Source organism: Cydia strobilella, chromosome 1, assembly GCF_947568885.1.
Source record: "Cydia strobilella chromosome 1, ilCydStro3.1, whole genome shotgun sequence".
In the NCBI taxonomy this organism is placed as follows: Eukaryota; Metazoa; Arthropoda; class Insecta; order Lepidoptera; family Tortricidae; genus Cydia; species Cydia strobilella.
This window is the reverse complement of record NC_086041.1, coordinates 28,185,649-28,199,971: the sequence shown is the minus strand read 5'-3', so window position 1 is coordinate 28,199,971 and position 14,323 is coordinate 28,185,649. Positions and strand designations below refer to the sequence as shown.

Below are 14,323 nucleotides of genomic sequence, written 5' to 3'. Positions count from 1 at the left end.
ACACTTTGAGTAGTGTTTAGTGTAATAGTGTTACACTAATCATTAACCAATGTGTAAATAGGGCCATTTAAGTGAATGGTGTAACATTACTTGAGAAAAATACAATTCATTATTATTAGTTTCTTGTGCATTGTTTAAAAAAAAACATATGTGACTATGTCCATAATATTGCTGCAGCTTCTGTCTATATTCTCTTTGTAAAATGGCAGCAAAGTGGTAATAATTTTCAATGAATAATATCAGATAAAACCATTTGTTTCATATTAACACATTCCTTGCCAAACAAGACATCCGCACCCGGTCACAAAAATATAGTTGTGTATAGATGTAGTACCATGATCCCGATTATCAGGGCGTCAGGCCTGGGAACGGAATCATAAAATACCATATAGGTTTTTTGCACTGAATGTGTTAAGCTAAATCACACCTGGTGCTGTAAATATAAAATGAATAATACCTTATATTTGCAATTATTTATTTCTAAACTTACTTTTTGCCCTAAATATTTAAACCTGATCTAATTTATACTGTGACTGCCTCTCAGTCGTAATGCCGTGCAAGTGGCTCAGAATCCGATCTTCAATTCTTTCAGCTGCAGACATTGTCAGAATTAATGTGTCATGTTTCAACATGGAGTACACATTCAGTCCATAAACTGGCATAATATTGACATGTGGCATAGCATCCGTGGCCACTGTTATATTTCTTGATACAAAATCAGTACTGAAAAAGATACAAAATTAGAAAAATCAAAAACTGTTTATTTTAACAATGCAACTATTCATTTCTATACCGTTGTATTGTGCAATAAAATGAATAATAATTTATATGATTAAACTTACTCATCAACAATTAGGACAGATGGTCCCCAATTCCTTTGCTCAATAAGCTCAGCAAAATATTCTGGTTCATCTGTGGGCAGTTCAAGGTCTCTGACTATGTGTAGGTCATCTTGGGCAAATTTAGCAGATAGCGTAGATGTCAGACCATGTAGTCTTAGATGAAAGGGCAACATGAAGAAGTGGGTTGTGCCTGAGCGGGGTCCATGGGCTATACCGCCTCCACGCCATAAAGGCGAGCGAATCGAGCCGTGTCTGGCTCTGCCCAGACCTTTCTGAGGCCAAGGTTTTCTACCTCCTCCACGCACCTCTGCTCTGGTCTTTGTGTGAGCCCACGACACCCACCGGTACTTCCTCTGCCACACCACATTACGATGAATTATATCTATTCTAGGCACCGTTGCATATACCGAAGGGTGCAACTCGAACAATCCCAACTTCTGTTCCTCGATTGTATCCAAGTTTTCAATCCATACTTCGCGAGGCTTGGTATATTGGGGGGAAACTTTCCACTCTTTTTTGCTCACCGTTAACGACTTATCCTTAGGTGTTATAACAGAAGCATTGGCGGAAGCAATGGCTCTTATTTGCGGCTTAATTGTTATATGAAGGTTTTTCAATGCGTTTAACAGTATCGAATTCATTGTTAGTTTCAGCATATAATAGCTTTTAACCAGAAATTGTATACCATAATCGCTTTTAATTCTAAAATTAATCAAAATATCAATTAATTAAATAACATAACCTCAACACTAAAAGTCACTTTGCTAAAATTAACCACAGATATGAGAAATATTTGCTACGGAACGGAATACATGAAAATCATAGACAACTAAACAAAGTAAATAAGGCGTAACCACACTACACAATAAAAGTATAATAGACTACCGCACCGCACTGCGATTTTGGTGCGGTGCGGCGCACGTATCGATAGTGTGTATGGTGGTCGCCGTACGTGCGTTATGGACGCAGCTATAAGTTAGAGCGAGTAAGAGATATTTTGACCGCACCAAGGTCGCGGTGCGTTGCGGTAATCTGTTATGGCTTTAAGATTAGTTGACGATAAAAAACTTTCATGAATAGTTTTGACAATAGTATTTTATACAATCGTGATATAATGGAGAGCTTTTCAGACGAGTACAGTGGTAAGATTGAAAAACTTTATTATGTCAATATTGTATACAATATTTTTTCTACGAGTAGCGATTCATCTAAAATAATACTTTTTTTACTATAATTACTATAAAACCTAAATAATGAATAACAATTGGTAAGTATCTCATTAGACAAAAATGAAGTACAAAAGACATATAAACAGACATATTAACTCAGAGGATGCATTACCACCAGTTAATCACACTTTCATCACAAAGGCTGTGACTTCAGGCAAACTATGCGTTCCTAGAATTAATAACTACTACTGGGATAGAACCCTTAGGAAAAGAATTCCATATTTTCTTAATAGTTTGCCCGAAGCCATAAGATGTGAAAATAAGAAGTCTGAATTTAAATCTATGTTAAAAATACACTACCTCAATATTTTGTAGTAATTGCACTACTATAAAATTAAGTTAAGTACATATGTAACTAGAGACTGATGACCCCACAGTCAAACTCTTTATTGAGTTTTGCGGGGCTATGATTATTGTAAGAATACTCTGTATTTTATTAAAAAAAAAAAAAAAACGCGCTACTGTTGTCGCCCGTTTAGTCTTCTGTGGGAGCGCGGCGGCACGTGATTGGTATTTTTTTTATAGTTGACTACAGCGTATCGAAACGAATATTATAATTGAGTTGGGAGCCCATACATGAAAAGTACGCAAGCATAGTTTGGTATATGAAATCTTAATTCAATAATTACGGATTTAACACACTACCGCACCGCACCAAGGTCACGGTGCACTCATTAGTGTGAGCGAGAAAGAGATATCTCTGCGGTAGTGTGTTACGACTATTATAGTCGCAAGTAAAAAAATGATGATGAAGGTGAAGATGTATATAAATTATAAAATTATAATATACAATGTCTCACATGGACCCTGTAAGGGCACTGCATATCTAGCTTATTATATTTATTGTATTGTATGTTACGTTACGTTCTCGAGACATATTGACCGGGATATAGACCGTGATTACCTTTTGCATTGTTTATGAGCCGACGCGCAAGAATGAGGGTAGACCGAGCGCGGTCTACACAACTTTAATTTGACACCCACCCGCTATCTTCACCTTCAGTCACCCGTGAACAAGATGCATGTAACTGCGTCGAAATATCGGGAGCTCATGAACAATTCAAAAGGTAATCACGGTCTATATCCCGGTCAATATAAGTCTAGTGAAACTAACCGTGAATCATTCAAAACGTTACGTTCTGTTCTGTTCTGTTATGTTGTGTTATGTTCTTCGTGTTCGTGTCTGTGGCCGTGACGTCCGTGTCCGTATCCGTCATCCTCATTTTCATTCTCATTCGTCTCATTACGTATTTCTCAATCTTATGGGTCGTGACGGTCAAATTTTACACTATTTTTCACGCCGTGGCCAGAAACGCGCCGCTTATCCAGAATCAGAATAAGATATTGAGCAGCATAATATATTAATTTTTATTAATTTTAGTAAGTATTTAACATCTCTTGTTATAGTTGCATCGTCCGGTTACTTTGAAAAGGACGCTCAAGGCCCACCTATTACCAGTCCGCCGGACGATATCGGCCTGTCAGTTGTTCGGTACTTAACTGTCAAATTATAATGAAATAAGTTTTTGGCAACAATTTCATTTTTGGTACAAGCTTTTCTTGCTGACTGTACTTTTTTTAACCACAGGCAACTCATCCAGGCAATTCTAAAAACCCCAAACACAATTTGGTTAATTGCGTTGTTTCATCACAGAATTCTACTAACTAAATAACAAACTTACATACTGATAGGGCAAGTTAAATAAAAGCTTGTAAAAACTGAAAATGATTTGGGGTATTAATTATTAATTACAGAAGAGATGCCCTTAAAACATATCATATTATTTTTAGCGATGTATCTCTTGTCGCCCGTATACATTCCGCAACACCAAAGGGATTGTAAGTGTGTTGCCGTTAAGATGGGAGTACGTTCTTTTTTTGAAGGTTTGAAGGTCGTATCGGTCCGAAAATACCGCAGGCGAAAGTTCATTCTATAGTTTAGTTGTGCGAGGCAGGAAGTTTCTGGAGAAACGCAGTTGAGGACTGCCAACCTATCTATAAGTGGTGAAGATGGAAATGTAGTCGCGTAGGGGCCTCATGCTAAAAAATTGGGTGAAGCCCTTCGGTCGAAGTGCGCTACCTGCAACTCATGCTGCATGCTACAAACGCACCGCTGTTAAGTATAATATATAAGCCGTTGCCTAAAAGCATCATCGCCATTCATTATCATTTGTCAGAGGGGTGGGTAATTAATTAATTATCACCTGCCGAAGTGGGCTTCGCTTGCCATCTATCTGACCAGTGTATAAGATATATAGTAGCCAGGCCGCGTAGCCAACATGCCAATCGCTTACGCTCCGTAGCGATCGAAACGCAACTGTCACTGTCGCACTAATATGGAAGGGTGATAGAGATACACAAAACGTTTCGTTGTCTAGGCCGCACCTTGGCTAGGCCGGCAGGATGGAATGATGTATTTTCATATTTCATATTATTTCATATTTGTATATTCATAATAATTCGTATTACATGTCGTTTTCATAATTACATTAAAAATTTAAAAAAAAACAATTAAAATAAAATTAGCGTTATAAATACAATAATTACATTCAAAATAAAAAAATAAATAATTTACAATTAACTTACAATTAGCGTTATCAATATACATGTCAAATAAAAGTATACCTACAATAATCTGCAAAACTATAGAAAGTGTGCTCGATAAGCCACCGTTTTAGCCTGGATTTAAAACTGTTTAGTGACGGCGCTTCTGTCACGTGTGGTGGCAGACGGTTGTAAACCGCCGGTCCCATTATATGTGACTGTTTTGCGGATTTAGTCAATTTATGCCTGACGCCCACGAGTTTTTGGGCGTTTCGTAGGTTTCGCCCATGGATATCCGCTCCACTTGAGTATTCGTCAAGGTGACATCGCACGTATGTAGCCACTTGGAATATCACAAGGGAGGGCAGAGTAAGTATCCGAAGATCCTTAAAGTAAGGTCTTGCGGAGGAGCTTTGACTCACCTGCACAATTGCTCGGACGGCTCTCTTTTGCATGCGAAAGACGCGCTCCCATTCGGCAGCGCGACCCCACAGCTCTGCGCCATATTGTAGGAGCGAGTGTACAGTGGCAAAGTAACACGACCGTACCACATTTCTGGGCACCACTCTCGCTAGACGGCGCAGGGCAAAGCAGGCGCTCGCTAGCTTGTTACACACTGCCTATGTGCGATTACCACTGCAGCCCTCTGTCCAGTTCAAAACCCAGGAATGTGGCAGTCTGAACCTGATCAACTTGGGTACCATCCACAAACACTCGTTTCTTGGGCCCCGACCCCCGAGTCTTTAGCCTTATAGTAACGACATCACTACATTTTACATTTGAAGAACTTATTTTATAAGTAAGTCAGGTACATATGTATGTATGTATGTATAAACTCTTTATTGTACAAAGACATAGAACACAAATATGGCACAGAAATAGGCAGTACAAAGGCAAACTTATCCCTTTAAGGGATTTCTTCCAGTTAACCTTTGAGTAGATGAGAATTGATGAAGAACGGTAGACAAATATAGCACTGCGTACAATAGACTAGAGGAAAGTCAATAAATTTATAAAAGAGGGCGAAAATAAATAAAATAAGATAAAAAATTGAAGTAGCAGTATAACAAATATATATAATACCTACGTTTTTATATAATAAATATACATCCATATATACATATATAGGAAGTAGGTTCGAATGTTCTGGAATAAAATAGCCTAGGTTATAAAAATGGAGGAGAGATGATATTTAACAGCTGCCGACTGGACTTCGTAGAAACGAAGTTGGAATTTTCCTTTAAGTAATTATACTCATGATCGACTTCAGTTAAACTTTTATTGGAAATATATATATATATCTTAAGAAAAAACTTCTCATTATTAACAGTTCAGTTGTTAGTAGGTACCTATTACATTTAAATTGTTACCTAATTGACTACGATTAGGGTAGCTACGATTTAGTATTTAAACGATTTATTTATTTTATAGGTAATTGTTAATTTATGTAGTATTATGAGTGCACATTGTAAGTAGTGTAGATACTAACTTGGTAGTCTTGGTACCTACCTATTGTACTAACAAGAGCTGGAAAAAAGTGTTTGCGTTGTTTGAAGTTTGAGATACCTACCTAATCAAAACCAGAAGTCATCTCAGTCAGAATCTGTAAATATTGAAAAATTGAACATTTATATACTTCGAAATTAAACTATCGTGAGACATATTTCCAAATATTTAGATCAGTACGGTTTCACTCACTATTATTTTTAGTCGCTTCCCTAGAATCCGAAACATGTCGCCAAAAGAGACTAAAAATAATAGTGAGTGAAACCGTTCTAAATATTTATATACTTTTTTTTTAAAACATAAACGGCATGTATTTTCATCGTCTTTGCAAATGGTATGCAGAATAGGGTTGTTGACACATGTTGAATTTTATAACTACGAACTAAATTAACCTAAATATAAAACTAAATTAATCTAAGACAGATAAAACAGATCATATTTTTTTCTGCTTTAAATAAGCCTTAATTTGAATAAAGTGTTGTGAAGTATGTTTAAAGCTCCGCATGCGTATTGCAAGCCGCGTTTTGCCGAACCCTGGTATAGATATGTAGGTGTAGCCCCGATACAGAAAACACGATACATTAATCTGGATTCGAGTTATTTGCTTTCGTGTACGACGTATTTCCAATACAATGTAATGTAAAATTCAATACAATGCACCGAAACCCAAAGTAAACAGGGGTTTAATTGCTTTTGGTTTAATCTATTTTAAAATAAACTTGTAGCAAAGAAAACTTTAGCGAGGTTTTTAGAAAGAGTTTGTGAGTTGAAGGTTGCTGGCTGGACTGGAAACCCTTTTGGCATTCATTGTCAATCATGTCAACATGCACTTGAGTGATACAGTGATACTGATAAGTGATACCTAACCTTTGTACTTAGAAAAAAAAAACATGTTTAGTCACGTGGTCCGAGTAGGGTGACCATAAAAGAAGATAAGTAGGGATCAAATTTCCTTTTTTAGAGATAATCTTCAGCAGCAGTATCGGAAAACATGGTTACGGTTTACGATTAAAAAACATCCTGTATAGAGTAATTAGGTAGCGTCAGACCAAGCTAACTCAGACTTTGAAGTGACAAAGTTGGTAGGTACAGTTTGCTTACACGGACTCTGGGTAGTTGTTTTTTAACTTCAATGTTTAATTAAGTAGTGTTTGTCCAATACGCAAGATGGATGTTGAAAATGTAGACATTAGACAAATTTTTTCTTGTTTCAGGTAAGCGCCTTCCAAAGTTTACTTACGAAACACCTTTCCTGGAATAGATTGAGCCGACCGTGGCCCGTGGCAAATACGATGGATTCCGGATATTTAATACGGATAAAGAAATGGCAATTTCCTCTCCCGTTTATAGCACTGGGGTATTTTTTGTATCGGCGAAATGTGCGCATAGCAGTCGCGTGAAGGCATTAATTACGGCATTCCCGGCCGTAGAACTCCCTCCGCCTTAAGATGCGGCTACACGATAAGTGCTGCTGCGCTACCTAAGTTCCCTTTACTCTACATTTTATATTTGGAACGAAAAAAATGCAGCAAAATTTTTTTACGTCAATCTCAGATGAATTTTAAATTGTTTTTCATTTAAACTCCAGGGGTTACCTATCAAATAGGAGTAGCTATTGAAATACTTGAAGATGCTCCATTGAGCTGATATTTATGCTTACATACCTATGTAAGTAAGTAGTGCATAATTGTTTGCCATCGTATTTTCACGGCAACGCACGAAGGTGTTTTGCTATTTCAGTCAGTCTCAGTTAAGCATAAATTTTAGGTCTGTGGTCTCAGTACAATAAGTACTGAGGTTGACAGAAGTAGCATGACAAATACGAACAGTTCAGAGAAAATACGATGGCAAACAACTATGCACTGCATCTGTACCTACATTTGTTTGAATCAGGGCCCTATCCCACGAAACTTGCAATTTACAAGTGACAAGTTACAAGTATGTATTTAATACAATTGGGCTTATCACAAAATTTGCAAATGACAAAATTGTGATGAAAAATTTATACACATGTAAATTGTCGCGACAAATCTACAATTACGCGTATCATAAAATATTACATTTAACAAGCAATTTTCCGGATTTTTTATATATTTTGTAATTGACAATTGTACTTAAAAAAATAGTTACAACCAATTGTAGAAGAAGGTATACATATTTGTGGAAATATAAATAGAAGTTGGCAATTCTCTCAGCGTGTGCCAAAGCACATTATAATTATTGTAGATCCATTCTACCGCTACAGTAAGTCACATTGGCAAAACGTAACATTAAGTGTTTGAGTACCTAGTGATTCCACTCGTATTAGTTTCAGCAAGCAATTTTAATATTTACTTGTATTTGGTTGTTGGCAAAACCACTTGTTATATAATACACACAACCCCAAAATTATACTTTTTTTATAATTTTGTGTGGCTCTGCACAAATTAGTGTTCCATATACGATGGACTTATAAGTGCTACAGAAGTCTCACAAGAAGAAAAAACACTGCCAGCACCGCAAAAGGAACCTAGTTAAAATACACAATCTTTTATGATCGTACCAATTACGATTGAATCGAGTTGTAAACCATTATACTTCGCGTGTAGCACCGCCTTAAGTAGGTATATGGCGCCATTACACAGCCCAATCTCAATTTCAATTTTATCTCGCCGATTTAGCTCCGAATTAGGTGCGATTTATTTTCATTCTGTACGTTCACTCGGTGGAAGGTAAATGTTAAGGTTCTCACAGATTTATTGCTTTTCCTGAGCGACTTGACGGGCCTACTGTTCTATTATCACTGAGGTGGAACCACTCAAAGCGATTTGATAAAGGTTCATTTTATAGGTACTGTATAATATAGGTCGATTAACCAAATCTGGCGTGGAAGCTCGAAGGAAATAATAACAGATTAGTAGCATGGATGTAAGTAACGGGAGGTAGATATGGTACCCGGCGCTTGATCATGAGATTCGGGAGCCATCAAATTTAGGTTCCGGAACTTCCGGAACCTATATTGAGTAAGCCGTACGGCTGACGCCAATGTGTCAAGATTCACAAGATTGTCATATAACAATCATCTTTTTCATTCTTTTCATCATTTTAGTTTTGTCAACTATGAACGTCACGCGTCTATTATTAATAAAAGGTCATTGATTAGTAGACACTTTGTTAGTTCTTATAAATTAACATAACTATTATGTAATTACTTGCAGGCTACTTTCCGCCCGCATCTTCGTCTGTATAGGTATATATGTCGACCGCATTTCTATCTCCCTTCAAATTTTGTCTAGGTCACTGCGAAACTGCTGTTTTGACTGAAAAGTCCTAGAGTTAAAACTAGTCGTCACAAAGCCTTTCTGAAAAGTAGTTTTAACTAAACGCATACGCTAAAACGCATTTTCACTTAAATCGGGTTTTTACGGTAACATATACACAATTACACATAGTTTGCGTCTGTTATAATTTATCAACTATTATTTTCATTTTAACAGGAAGCGGTATCCCAAAAGAAATTACAACATATTAGCCGGTAAAAACAACAACCCTTTTCTCCTCTAGGAGTGCGAGATCAAAAAGCTAATAAATAATTACTTCAGAAACAAAAGAGAAGGAAGGAACTAAGTCCCTAACTATAAAAATACCTAATAATGCTCCATACATCCATTAACACATTTTTTATATTTCCCCCAGGGGACCAATTGTCAAAAATGTTGAATTTCATTTTATTTTATTGTAAATAAGGGCCTTTTCCACGGAGCGTCAAGTATTCCGGGAACTGTTTCCCGCATTAATAAACTTTGCCCTGTGCTTTGCCCCTATTGGGAATGGAAAGAATATGCGCAGTTTTTTACTAAGTACCTGTATAATAGTTACCTAGTGTACTAGTTTTGTCACGTAATGCCATTTTTATAGTTTACTATTTTAAATATTAATAATTACATTTAATAAATAGGCGGCCATTACAAAATGTCATATCAAAGGTACTTATGCTGACGGTCTGCGTAGAATTTTTCTTTATGTAATTTTCATTACGTTTAATATGTAGAATGAAAACTGAAGCGCAATATCGCTAAGAACATAGCAAATTATCGCCCTACCGTAGAATTTTCAACTTTTTAAGATACTTACTTCAGACCTAAGTCGCTTTTTGATAAAGTGGCGGGTGTGTTGCATTTTCATCCCTTCTGTCTCTGATGACGTCTACAGGTTATAGGTAACAGGAGGCCGATTGTGATTTACAATTTTTTTTTTTTATTTTTTTTTTATTCATTACATTTCACAGCATAACAGTGATCCAAAGCACTGTGAAACCAATAGACATTTCATACACATAGTACACAAATCTAAATTAACATATAACAGAAGAAGGCCGTTCATTCCTCGTCTCGCAGAACCTCAAGCATTCATAACACACGTCCAACCATCCACTCGCAAACACATCACAGTTTGGTGCTGATTCGAGGAGCGAGTTTAGCAGGTGCAAGGCTTGAACAAGCGGTGATGTTGCCAGTTTTATCTCGTTTTGATACGACCTTGACAATAAGGGCCACCCCATACTATTTTTTAAGCGTCGGCGTTTAGTCAGCGCTATGGAAAATGGCGTCGCTGCGCAGTTGCGCCAACGTTGCGTCGAGCAATAGCCATTATAGAGTTAACTAGACGCAGACGCTAGTGTGGGGTTTAACGATTAACGATAACGACGGGAAATGCAAAGAAAGTCTTGTCTTAAAACGATCGTTAAGGTCGTATCGAAACCGTAACAAATTGTTAAATCAAAATTGGCCTCCAGTCTTCACCGTCCCAATTCCCTGTCGAGTGGTTTCGATGCCAGCATTGCCTGCATTGCTCACTTCAAATAGAGCAGCGATCGCAAACGCTGCAGTTCTAGTGTCAATTTGCTCAATCTTTGAGATCGTCATCATGTACTTTGAGAGGGTTGAATATGCTTTGCAAGGATTTAACTGTTTATGTTCATATTCCTGTTTATGGAATGCTTAAATTGGTCATTGAGGGTACATATACCTACCGTGCTGCTACGCGATAATGGTCTTAGGGAACTTTTCCCAACTTTTATTTGAAGATGATGAATAAACGATTTCTTTTTTAAATTATGATCTAGGTCAAGCCACCTAGAAAACTTCAAATCAAAGACCATGTTTACCCTACATTAATTATGGAGAAAAGTAAACATTTTCAAGTGGTTTTTTTACGCCAATTAGTCCTAACAGCTAACACGCTTGAGGCGATAATAAACATGGAGGAAAAAAGAAACGAATACGCGCTGGATGAAAGGAATGATTGGAAAAAAAATATACGACAATTACACAGATCGAAATAGAAATAGTTTATTTGGTGTTGAATACAAGCTTAACCTATAATACAAATATCTTATTCTAATACAGGACACCAAAATGGATGCGACTCAGCATGTGCCGATGATTATCGTTCTTAGCCATGGCACTGGTTTTCAGGGCAACCAGTTTAAATTAAAAACACATTATTAATAGAAAAAAAAGCAAATCTTAATACAACATGTGGGAGAAGAGGTGACAGTTGAGTTAAACTATAATTGACAACAGTACATATTCCGTGCTTGAACTAAAAAAATAACAACATGTAATAACAATATCTAGCGCAGTACGTCAGCTCATGTGTTGGAGGACTTTTAAAAGTTGCTATTGTCGAACCGTTGGCCCACGGCAGACCTCAATGGAAAGAGCTATAGGAGGCCTTTGCCAAGCGGCACACTGAGCTACGGGACATACTCTAGCTCAGAATAAAAGGGCTAGATAGATAGATAGATTGTCGAACAATCTTTAACAGGAGGTGGCAGATTGTTCCAGCACTTCGTGGCGGCGTATCGAAAGCTGCCACGAAAGCAGACGTACTGTGCTTCGAGCCAACAAGCCGTTGCGCGCTCCGCATATTCACGTTTAGAGCAATTTAACTTATTAAATAAATATGAAGGTTTTTTGGTATGCCCATGACTCCAAAACTCAACAAAGAGAAGTGTAAAGTTCGCCTGTAGATATATTCAGTAGTTTATTGTTGTAAGCTCAAACAGGCTTGTGTTGTAATGGTATATAATGATAATGGTAGATTATTTTTGTTAGTTTTAGTGTTACAATTGAGATGTCTTTTACGAGTGTAGTTTTTGCTCTACACTTGATTGATTATTGGAGTAAAACAAACATGAAAATTTTTACTTTTCGTGTAGTATAAAGTTTCTTTTCGTATAGTAAGGAGTCTTATTTGCTAGTTTTAACGTCTAAGGTGTTTCTAAAACGTTGCTTTGCGGTCTTAACTATTTCAATGTCATCTTTAGCATTCTCAAGTTTCTCGTTAAAGTCGGCCCTGGAAACAGCTCTTTCTTGTGCAACAGTACTTTTAGCTTTCAATTTTGCTTTCTTATATTTTTCATGGTCTTCTTTTGAGCTGCTATTTTGCCAGACTTTAAAACAATCTTTTTTCTGTTAGAGACTTCTTTTAATGTATGGTTCCACCAGGTGGGATCTTTATGTTTTATTACGCTTTTTGATACACCTAAGATGACTTTTGCTTCAGCTGTACATTTCTCTTCAAACTTGGACCACATATCTGTGCTGTTATGGTGTTCAATGTTCATATCTCTCTCTAAATATTCATTTAATGTTTTCATCAGGGTTCCACCCTTATCACAAGATAAATTACGCCATTTAATTAATTCTACTTTGTCTACTTATTGTCTAATAGGTTTTGGTAGCTTAAATTTTGTCAATAGTATTCTGTGTTGTGCGGTTAGAGACTCGCCAGGGATCACCTTACAATCTTTGAAACAGTGTCGTAGCTTTTTATCTCCAAGGATAAAATCTATCTGAGAGGATTTTCCGCAGCTTTTGTAGGTGACCAGATGTTCTTCTTTCTTTTCAAAATATGTATTTACCAAAAGTAAGTCATGCTTTGTTGCAAAATCTAAAATTTCTATTCCCTGTGAGTTTACACTACCAAATCTATGGCCTCCATGTACATGCTTATAATTTTTCGTCGTAACTCCAATATGCCCGTTTATATCACCTACTATGATCTTATGTTCATCTGGTTTAATCGATATTACGAGATCATCAAAATCTTCCCAAAATGCGGTTTTTTCCCCTTCCATTTGAGGAGCATAGGCATATCTTACTTACTGGTGACTGATCTTCCAAGGCAATCTTCACTGAGATAAGGCGCTCTGATTTTCTTTCTACGTTAATGATTCTATTATTGATCCATGGTAGATTAGTTTATATCCTAGTCCAATATCTCTCGACTTTGAGCCCTTCCATTTGGTCTCCTATGAATACAGCAGACGTGAATGTTTCTTCTTTTAAGGACTTCGCTCAACTCACTACTCCATCCCGTTAGCGAGCCCAGGTTCCAAGTAGCGATCCTTAAGTTGTCAATAGTACGCAAATGTTTTTTGCGCTGTCCGTCGCTTACGGGGAACGCGTTCGTATAGTAAGGAGTGGTTCGGAAAAAAAGTTGCAGCACATTATGTGGCGTTTTCATTATATTTCGTGATTATTTTTAAGCAGTGCATTTTTATAGTAATCTGTAGATACTATTCGATAAAATCAAATACAATCGTATTTAAAATAAAAGGGCGAATTCAAGTTCTCGCTTTTTAAGTTACGTATCTCCTAACACATTTTGGACAGCGTCTTCTGAGAGAATTTATAAGGTGTTTCTCATACCCATCGTTTTTTCTTTAAGTTTGATGAGCTAATTAATACCTTATTAAATTGTCTTTTGTTCAATATTTAACTTTTTTGGTATTTGCCATTTTACAGAAATTTGTCTCCCATAGAAAAACCTCTGTCAGAGGTTAGATTGGAGAGACTTCCTGACTACCCAAGATAAAATCCATTTAATTGGTATAACTTATTCGTAGCATGATAATCCTAAAAGCATAAAACAAGTTGTGAAAATGGAAATGCAATTGTGGCATTGGGGAAAACGGCAAGTGAAGATTGTCAAATTGCGTTGTTCAAAAGTTTTTTAAGTACATTGCAATAAAAATGAGTAAAATCATACAATCTCATATTTTTCAATATGATTTATTTTTATTTTATAGTATATATATATATATATATATATAATGTGCGTTACACACAATGATCTCTATGTGGAGGCGAAATAAAACCAAAAATGTGTTGCTCTGAAAAGAGATCATTGTGTGTAACGGACATTATAAAAAAA

General features: G+C 36.6%; 2 protein-coding genes across 2 annotated transcripts in view; one reads left to right on the top strand and one right to left on the bottom strand.

Annotated features, from left to right (window-relative positions):
* Nucleotides 1-470: 470 nt before the first annotated feature.
* LOC134744144 (large ribosomal subunit protein uL4m) lies at nt 471-1,608 on the bottom strand. The gene is made up of 2 exons (XM_063677847.1): nt 843-1,608; nt 471-723 (listed from the first exon to the last, which is right to left on the bottom strand). The coding sequence occupies exons 1-2, from the start codon at nt 1,496-1,498 to the stop codon at nt 507-509; spliced, it is 873 nt and encodes a 290-aa protein (XP_063533917.1). The 5' UTR covers nt 1,499-1,608; the 3' UTR covers nt 471-506.
* A 1,416-nt stretch (nt 1,609-3,024) lies between these two features.
* LOC134744118 (uncharacterized) overlaps nt 3,025-14,323 on the top strand; it is a 113,700-nt gene continuing 102,401 nt past the window's right edge. The window contains exon 1 of the mRNA XM_063677823.1: nt 3,025-3,138. Within this exon, the coding sequence (XP_063533893.1) occupies nt 3,090-3,138 (49 nt within the window). The 5' untranslated portion in view covers nt 3,025-3,089. The remainder of the gene's footprint in view (nt 3,139-14,323) is intronic.